The sequence below is a fragment of the Nicotiana tabacum genome, chromosome 23 (assembly GCF_000715075.1).
Source record: "Nicotiana tabacum cultivar K326 chromosome 23, ASM71507v2, whole genome shotgun sequence".
Lineage (NCBI taxonomy): Eukaryota > Viridiplantae > Streptophyta > Magnoliopsida > Solanales > Solanaceae > Nicotiana > Nicotiana tabacum.
Window position 1 is genome coordinate 121,650,180 of NC_134102.1, and position 9,943 is coordinate 121,660,122.

The following is a 9,943-nucleotide window of genomic DNA, read 5'->3' on the forward strand; positions in this document are numbered from 1 at the left end:
TGTGCAAGACTAGCACATAATATTTGGAGTGTAAGTTAAAACTCAAGGAGGGGAAATGGAAATGAGGCTGGACTCACAGATCATTCCTAAGAGAGAAAGTTTTAAGTACCTTTGGTCTATTATATAGGGGATGGGGAGATTGATGAAGATATCATATATTGTACTGGCGGGATGGATGAAATAAAGACTCGCTTCCTGTGTTTTGTGCGACAAGAAGGTGCTACCAAAACTTAAAGTTAAGTTATACAGAGTGGTGGTCAGACTGACTATGTTGTATGGGATCGAGTGTTGGCCAGTCAAGAGCGCCCACGTCCAGAAGATGAAGGTAGCAGAGATAAGAATATTGATCTAGATATGCGGGCATACCAAGTTAGATAAGATTAAGAATGAGGTTATTCGCGACAAGGTGGGTGTGGCTCCTAATGAGGACAAGATACGGGAAGCAAGGTTTAGATGGTTTGAACATGTAAGGAGGAGAAGCACAGTCGTCCCGCGCGAGCAGGTGTAAGAGGTTGACATTGAAGGGCCTAAGAAGAGGTAGATGTAAGCCGAAAAAGAAGTTGAGTGAGATGATTAGGCAAGACATGGCACAACATCAGCTGACCAAGGACATGACCCTTGATAGAAAGACGTGGAGTTCAAAAATTAGGGTAGTAGGGTAGGTGGTCAAAGACTGTTCATACCGAACGCATGAGCACGTACTCTCAAATTCTGTTGGACTAGTTGTCATTTCTTTCATTTTGGTATTTTTAATATTTTATTATTTTTTTATGTTAATTTTACATAACTTGTGAGTGTTGTCCTTTTTTGTCTGTCTTTTCATTAACGTGGTTAAAAACAGTCTCTTTATTTTTACAAGGTAAGTTTAAATTCTGCGTACACATATTGTTGCTGGACTTGAAGTAATAATAGTCTTAAACCAATTTGCACTTACCAAACAACCTTTTAAAAAGAAATATTCGCCCTTTCCGTTTATGGTAATACCGACAACTGTAAAAAACTGAAAGAAACGCCTTGTGGCCTCATGGATGCTACCATTGATGCCTTGTTGACGGAGCTTAAGAAGCTGTGTACGGTAACTAATTATGTGTTGTCCTTGAGATCATCCCTAAGTGTTTCCGAAGATACAAACAATGCAATGTTTTTGCTTATTTATTCCATGGAGTTTCATACTTCATTCCTCCTCCCACTCTCTCTTCTTCGTCTTCTCCACACCTTCTCAAGTCACGAGGGTAAGCCATTTTTTCCTTATACTGTGCATGCAATTGAAATCCCTTGTTTCAATATTTTAAAGTAATGTTTGTGTTAATGTGCGAACAAAGTCCCACATTGCTAGTTGAAAAGGTTGAGAAGCCTACATATACAAGGCGTAGTGATCTCTTATTGGTGTGAGGGAAAAACCGTGCAGGCTTGTCCCAATACAAACAATATCACATCATGTTAAGAGTATCTTCGGACTGGTTAAGTCCAACGGTTTGTATTTTAAGAAAGATTTTAGTTACATACACAACATTAGAGATTTTTTGTACTATAGTCTAATTTAAATGTGATAGTGCGTTGTTACCATTTTTATCTGGTTACTAAGTATATATTTATTAAAAATATTTAGCTGCAATTACCTTTTAAATGACTTGACTGTCGAGATACTTATTACATTGTTTGTGCTATGGAGTCTTGGTATTATTTGTTATGAAATGCATTTTCATCAAAAAGTGCTAGAATTTGATGCCTTTAGAATTTTGAGCTACAGAAAATTGTGTAGTTTTTAAGGTATTCTCTCAAGATTAAAAAGCAATTACACATAACTTTTTGTAGTAAGCATAGATTGGTAAAACTACACCTGATAGTGTGTGTCGATATTGTCTTCTTTACCATTCATGTTCCTCAACATGTTGCAAGTTTTCTGTGAAAAGTGATTCAACGGAACATTTTTCAAATGTAGATCTTTTCCCAATTGTTGGCTGGGGGTCCAAGCAAGTGAGCTACAATGGTCACAGAAAACACAACCACTACTCTTGAGGCTATCAACAATGAGACTGTTGATCTGGTAAAATTTAGTTTTAAGTCTTACAAAGCAATGAATTGTACTAAATCTTGTGATATGTGGACTGCAGTGCAAGTAAAAGTTCAAAAAATATGAGGCAGACTAATATATTATGACTAACTCTCAATATAAGTATTAGTCCTGATGAAAATTCTGTCGCATTACGAATGAGAATGTTCTAACCTTAATCGCCTATTATTCACGTGACAGGAAAATATTCCTATTAAGGAGGTTTTCGAGAACCTGAAATGTACAGAAGAGGGACTCAACTCTACAGAGGTTGAGAAACGTCTAAATGTATTTGGTCATAACAAACTCGAAGAGAAAAAGGTATCTCTTTTTCAATGCTGCCTCTACTTGTTTTTACTTGCCGCCTTCAAGAAAATCATCTTCTAATTTGCATATCTTAATAAATATCTTTTCCACCTCATTTGACAGGAAAGCAAAATACTGAAGTTCTTGGGATTTATGTGGAATCCTCTTTCATGGGTAATGGAAGCAGCAGCAATCATGGCTCTTTTTCTTCCACACGGAAAGGTATATTATTTTGTGTTTATTTGCAGATACATCATCAAGAACATACAATAATTTGGAAACTGATTTCTGTTGAACATATTTTGGTTACAGCACAAGGAAATTGATTACCAAGATTTTGTTGGCATTGTTGCACTACTTATCATAAACTCAACAATTAGTTTTATAGAAGAGAATAACGCTGGAAATGCAGCTGCGGCTCTTATGGCTAGGTTAGCTCCAAAAGCCAAGGTCAGATAACTAGCTGCAAATAACATGGCATCTTCATGTAATTATTAAGGTTGCAATAGATTAATAGTACATGAATGTTTAATCATATATATCAGGTTTTACGGGATGGGAAATGGAGTGAAGAGGATGCAGCTGTCTTGGTTCCTGGCGACATCATTAGCATAAAGCTAGGGGATATAATTCCATCTGATGCACGTCTACTTAACGGTGATCCTTTGAAAATTGATCAGGTATCAGTTCAACCAATTGGTCTATGTCACAAGCAACTTGACCTGAACGCCTAATCAGAAGAGAGCCTAAATATTTCCTGTTGCTTAACTAACAGTCTGAATGTCCTAACACTCCTAAGTCAGTATGGAAGATGGACTGAAAATGAGAAGGAACAATTGGCAAAACTGTAAAACAAAGCAATTCAAATTGATTGACATTCTATAACAAAATGTTGCATAAAAGCAATGAAGGGAATTGTTAGACATCCACTGAAAAAGTAATCTGTTCAGCTTTGGGGTTACAGGAAATTTTTAAAAAATGGCTATTCAAGCAATTTGATGCAATAGACAACTCAATATTCTGGTTTTTGATTAAGTATATGTCCTGCAGTCTGCTCTTACCGGAGAGTCACTTCCAGTTACCAAAAATCCCGGTGATGGTGTATACTCTGGGTCAACATGCAAACAAGGTGAATTAGAAGCTGTTGTTATTGCTACTGGAGTTCACACTTTCTTTGGAAAGGCTGCTCATCTCGTGGAAAATACTACACACGTTGGACATTTTCAGAAGGTGAGGAGCATTATATCCTACTCGTTATTCCTTCACTACTTATTCTAGTACCTAAAGGTCATAATGTCCAGCATTTCAATTTGGTTGATATTGCCATAATACCAAACTAGTCAGAGCTAATTCTAAGAGTAATCGGGATGCATTGAAGTACGTGATGGGGCAGGTATTAAGAAGAATTATCAATTTATTTGATGGTTTCAGGTATTAGCCTCAATTGGTAACTTTTGCATCTGCTCAATTGCAATTGGTATGGTCATTGAGCTCATTGTAATATTTGGGGGGCAACATCGACCACCTCGTGAAGCCATTGACAGCCTTCTTGTTCTGCTCATTGGTGGTATCCCCATTGCCATGCCTACAGTTCTCTCCGTAACTATGGCCATTGGTTCTCATCGACTATCTCAGCAGGTGTGTTGAGTACATGATTCAATATATTGATTTAGGAGATATGAAGAAAGTTAACACTCTTTCTAGAGTAATGAATATTTTAATAACTGGCAAGTAGTAACTGATAACACCCCTTAATTGCAGGGAGCTATCACAAAAAGAATGACAGCTATAGAGGAGATGGCTGGCATGGATGTCTTGTGCAGTGATAAAACTGGCACTCTAACTCTAAACAAACTATCAGTGGACAAAAATCTAATTGAGGTTGTCCTTAAACCCTCTTTTAAGAGCTTTTATCAGCTGTGTGTAAACAGCTAAACTGATAGAATGATGGTCCTAGTCAGATCAGGGCATAAAGATGGTCTTATAAAAATGTATCATTAGATTGGAATGTCTTTCAACTTTTGCAACTTCAGTTCTGGAACACAACTACACAAGTATCTGAAATCCTATATATAGTACTGACATAGAGCAAAGATGTTATATAATCAGTACCTATTTGGTACTTTTTTTTGTATTGCATTGAGCAATCAAAATGTCAATATTAGTTGTATAGCACTAAGCACATTGACGATAAAAATGACAACCTTCAACTCATGTCATAAGAGAGTTCTTAGATTTGTACGTCCAATAAGTGGATCAAGCAAACACTTCATGATTCAGAACTAATGATGCAGACTCATGGTAGATAAAAGAGCTCTTAGGGGGCGAGTAAATTGTTCATGATATGAGCAGTCATTTGTGAACCAAAAGTTGTTAATTTCATCAATTTTTATAGGTTTTTGCCAAAGATGTTGAAAAGGATACAGTGGTTTTGATGGCTGCAAGAGCTTCAAGGTTGGAAAATCAAGATGCAATTGATACTGCTATAGTATCCATGCTTGCCGACCCTAAGGAGGTAATGCATTATTCCATTCTCTTCCATGCAACTCTTTTCAAAAAGAGATGAAAAATGAAACAAATTCAAGCATTACTTAGTTAATAGTAGAACTTTTTCAAAGCAGTTTTGATGAATTTGAATGGTCAAGAACCCTCTCACCCAAGTCTCACTTTAGCAACTAAACTTCTATAACACTCTTTTATCATTTTGTTATTGTGAAATGGGATAATATTGTTCTGTTTAATTGATTTCTTTTAAGGCACGAGCTGGTATTACAGAGGTTCATTTCCTTCCATTCAATCCAACTGATAAGAGGACAGCTCTTACCTACCTCGACACCGCTGGTAAAATGCACAGAGTGAGCAAAGGTGCCCCAGAGCAGGTAGATAATATATGCTTTTAATAGATAAGACTCTGAGAAGTGAGAACATTTGCCATATAAATGCTTTTAAAGTTTGAGCTTTTCCATTCTAAGCTCATGGATCAAATAAAGAACTTGATAACATACTTGCATAATTGATCATCACTAGTCCTAAGTTTTCAATCAATTTAGAGCAAGTGATGGTAAAGTTTGATCGCTTTGGTTCATATTCATCAGAAAGGTGGAATGTAGCATCCATAGTTATTTCAGAACTTGGTAGTCAACAGATTAAATAAAACTCTTCTGATATGTTCTCTGTAACTTTTAGATTTTGAACCTGGCATGGAACAAATCAGACATTCAAAATAGAGTGCATACGGTAATAGACAAATTTGCTGAACGTGGGCTTCGATCTCTAGCAGTTGCTCGCCAGGTAATTAGGCCCCTTGACTTGTTCAATTTGAATGAAGTTTTTGCTCTCAAAATGATGTCAAGTGAGTTTATTTTTCTTATAGGAAGTACCAGAAGGTAAAAAGGACAGTCCTGGTGGCCCTTGGGAATTTGTTGGTCTTCTCCCTCTCTTTGATCCACCACGTCATGACAGTGCTGAAACAATCAGAAGAGCTCTCGAACTTGGAGTTAGTGTTAAGATGATTACAGGTTTTCTCAACAGATAATGCTTTTACCTTGTTACATTTTTCTCGTTATTAGCACTTTGAGCCAACTCCTATTATGTAAATAAGCTGTCACTTATTCGTACTTTTACCAGGTGACCAGTTGGCTATAGCTAAGGAAACTGGAAGACGTCTTGGAATGGGCACAAACATGTATCCTTCATCGTTTTTGCTTGGAGAACAAAAGGATGCTTCAGCTGCAGTCCTTCCAATTGAAGAACTCATCGAAAGCGCTGATGGATTTGCCGGTGTCTTTCCTGGTAATAAAGTTAAAGAGGCAAAAGGCTTTAATATTCTTCATTTTTTATTATAATCTAAATATATTATTCCTTGCAGAGCACAAGTACGAAATCGTGAGAATCTTACAAAGCAGGAAACACATTTGCGGTATGACTGGTGATGGAGTCAATGATGCACCTGCACTGAAGAAAGCAGATATAGGAATTGCTGTGGCAGATTCAACAGATGCAGCTCGAGGCGCTTCGGATATAGTTCTGACTGAACCAGGACTAAGTGTTATTATCCACGCTGTTTTGACAAGCCGTGCCATTTTCCAGAGAATGAAAAATTACACAGTAAGTAAAACTCCCTTGCTTCATCCACAAAGATATCTTAACATGGTACTAATGCTTAAGCTTTCTTTTGTCCAGATATATGCAGTGTCCATCACAATCCGTATTGTGGTAAGTTATGCTTGGTCATTATATTCTGGAACCTGAACTATATTCTTGATGAAAAAAGAGAATAACTTCCTCTCTCTCTCTCTCTCTCTCTCTCTCTCTCTCTCTCTTGCAAAATGTATCTCATGTTTGTAATGACCAAACAGTTGGGGTTCATGTTGCTGACTGCATTTTGGAGATTCAATTTTCCCCCTTTCATGGTCCTTGTCATTGCCATTCTTAATGATGGTGAGGGTTCACTAGTCTCTTCCGTTCCGTGGTTGCATTGTCTTGTACGTTTCATAATTTTGGCAAAGATATGATTGATGTTATGTTCTTCATGTAAAAAAAAAAAAAAAAAAAAAAGAGGCAGCCCGGTGCACAAAGCATCCCGCATTCACGCAGAGTCCGGAAAAGGGCCGCACCCCTAGGGATGTGATGTAGTGGCTTCTTCCACGGCTCGAACCCATAACCTATAGATTACACAGAAACAACTTTACCGTTGCTCCAAGGCTCCCCTTTGATGTTATGTTCTTCGTGTATATTCGCTTACTTATTGAGCAATTGGTAATTGTTTACAGGCACAATCATGACTATATCCAAAGATAGAGTCAAGCCATCCCCACTTCCTGACAGTTGGAAGCTCAGCGAAATATTTGCAACAGGAATTGTGATAGGCAGTTACCTTGCCTTGATGACTACTTTATTCTTCTATTTAACTTTTGAGACCAGCTTCTTTGCGGTAATTGCCCCTCTAATTCTTTCATGTAACATAATATTATGCATCTCCATATACTGAGAGGAAAACTGTTGAACGATGAATGAAGCTGAGCGATTTGTACGTTGGCCACTCAATATTGTATTTGGGCAAGATTAATCACTTATCATGTTCCTTTCTCCTCAGAATGCCTTTAACGTGGAAGATTTCAACAAACATATTCCAGCAAACAAAGTCATCTCTGATTCTCTAAATGCAAAACTAGCATCAGCTGTATATCTCCAAGTTAGCACCATTAGCCAAGCTTTGATCTTTGTTACACGGTCCAGAGGGTGGTCATTCATGGAAAGACCCGGCCTTCTCCTTGTTGCTGCCTTTATTGTTGCTCAGATGGTAAGTATTTACCTTCTTTTTTTCTTTACTTCCCCTTTTGGGAAGTTCCATATCTAGGTGACCAACTCCAGGATTAATCTATAGGAGTCTCATTTTCCCTCCTTGTTTCTCTTGCTTACAGGTTGCAACCTTTATGTCTGCTATGGTAACATCGGTTAAATTTGCTGGGATTGAGAAGATTGGATGGAGATGGACTGGTGTGATCTGGTTGTTTAATATTGTTACCTATTTTCTGCTTGATCCCATCAAATTTGCTGTTCGATATGCTCTCAGTGGGAGAGCCTGGGGCTTACTACTGAACCAAAAGGTGAGCAAAAAACTAAAACTTTGCTGTGTTAAACTGCATATTCTTCTTCACAAGGCCAAATATTTCCTTGGTTCTAGCCATATAATGTAACATATTTGCAATTACCAGACGGCTTTCACCAACAGAAAGGATTTTGGTAAGGAAGCACGCGAAGCAGCATGGGCTGCTGAACAGAGAACAATTCATGGCCTTCAATCCGTAGAAACTAGAACGTTTCCTGAAAATTACACTTTCAGGGATATCAGCTTGATGGCTGAGGAAGCAAAAAGGCGCGCAGAGATTGCAAGGTAAGAATATCTTTTCTCTAAGGATTCCTGTTAAGTTTTTTAATCTCAAAATAGAAGCTTTACTTTGCCTATATTTTACCCTTTCAACAATGCAGCTAAAAGTTTGTGTTGTTCCTGATAAGCTGATATTTGGTTTAATTGTGTTCTTTTACTTGACAGGTTAAGGGAACTTCACACACTGAAAGGGAGAGTAGAATCCTTTGCAAAGCTTAGAGGATTAGATGTTGATCATGTCAATCCACATTATACTGTCTAACGAAAAGAGAGTCCTACACACACTGAAAGGGAGGGTAGAATTATTTGCTTTAATTAAGTTTGCTATTTTAGTTTATGATTTAGCTTGTGCAAAAAGCTTAACCATCTGCACAAGATTGTCAATAAAACCAAGGGTTTCCAATTCCAGTCTGTCTGCTGCAGCAAAAGTGCAAGTTTGAGTTAGTCCTTTAATTCTTTTGTAGTTCACAACAGCTGTGACAAGAAGAAAGAAGAATAAGAAGCACCATTTTGGGTGCATGAATATTGGGTCTTGGGTTGATGTAATGAAGATTCATGGAGAAAATTATTGAATTGTAGCAGATTTTGGAATAAAACTAAGTACTTGATTAATCTGTATGAATGTGTTGTTTGTTCTTTACCTCCTATCCATACACTGTTAATCTGAGTTTCTGAGTTGGACTCAAAGATACATAATAACAAAAGCAAGACTAGCAAATAGACCCTTGTGATCCGGTCATTTTCCGATCTCGCGTATAGCGGAGCTTAGTGCATCGGACTGCCCTTTTATATATTCAGGAATCTGATACAAGCAGCTATGACTATGCCAAAGCATTCCATCAATGGCAATTTCTTTCATTATTATTAGATTGCACTTTTATGTATTTAAGTACCTAATAATACCATGTTATATTTATCTCAAAAGTCCACGTGCCATAATACCATTGTTATCCATGGACAAAACAATTGTGTGATTGTTTAACAAGAGTAAAGAATGTCAAAATTCTTCATAAGATGCTAATTTGGTGACTTATAACTTCACTTGTTCCAAGAGTTTCTGCTAGTTCGCGTCAAGCTATTTGATCAGGATACTATTAGGGTATGTTTGGTATGAAAGGAATATGTTTTTCAATTTTTTCATGTTTGGTTGGCTTAAATGCTCGTGAACTCATTTTCCTCCGATTGGAGAAAAATATTTTCCCTATCAAGAGAAGGGAAAACATTTTCCAAAACTCTTTTTCAACATTCCCCAAATCTATTCCCCATCCCCACCAACCCCCACCAATTCACCCCCACCCCATGCCCCCCACTCCTACCCTAAATAGAAATATTATTAAGGAAAAAGGGTCAAAATTACCCTTCTACTATGCGAAAATGATCATTTATACCCCTCCGTTATACTATTGGTCCACTCATACCCCTGACGTTACAAAAGTGGTGCAAAAATACCCCTCATCCGTTAGGGCCCTCCACCATGGCCACCATCATCCCACGCGGACTGACATTTAGTTGAGGTGGACGCCACGTGACATGCCATCTCACCGTTCCAACTCCATTTTACTCCTCCCTCCACGTTCTCTTTTTCCACCACTATCTCCCCCTTCACCCAACCATCACCCAAAAAATGAATATTTAAATGAAAAAGTAAGATTTACTGATTACTAATTTCTGCCGATTCTTAGAGGCATTTGATT

The 9,943-nt window shown here is 37.7% G+C and overlaps 1 protein-coding gene across 1 annotated transcript; it reads left to right on the top strand.

Annotated features, from left to right (window-relative positions):
• Positions 1-1,030: 1,030 nt before the first annotated feature.
• LOC107802110 (plasma membrane ATPase 1-like) lies at positions 1,031-8,885 on the top strand. Its single transcript, XM_016625553.2, has 22 exons — positions 1,031-1,232; positions 1,943-2,047; positions 2,255-2,374; positions 2,483-2,581; positions 2,672-2,809; positions 2,905-3,039; positions 3,410-3,589; positions 3,791-3,997; positions 4,121-4,240; positions 4,755-4,874; positions 5,116-5,238; positions 5,546-5,650; positions 5,733-5,877; positions 5,987-6,151; positions 6,228-6,466; positions 6,542-6,574; positions 6,718-6,799; positions 7,132-7,292; positions 7,455-7,661; positions 7,783-7,968; positions 8,077-8,255; positions 8,415-8,885. The coding sequence occupies exons 2-22, from the start codon at positions 1,988-1,990 to the stop codon at positions 8,509-8,511; spliced, it is 2,901 nt and encodes a 966-aa protein (XP_016481039.1). The 5' UTR covers positions 1,031-1,232; positions 1,943-1,987; the 3' UTR covers positions 8,512-8,885.
• The last annotated feature ends 1,058 nt before the right edge of the window (positions 8,886-9,943 follow it).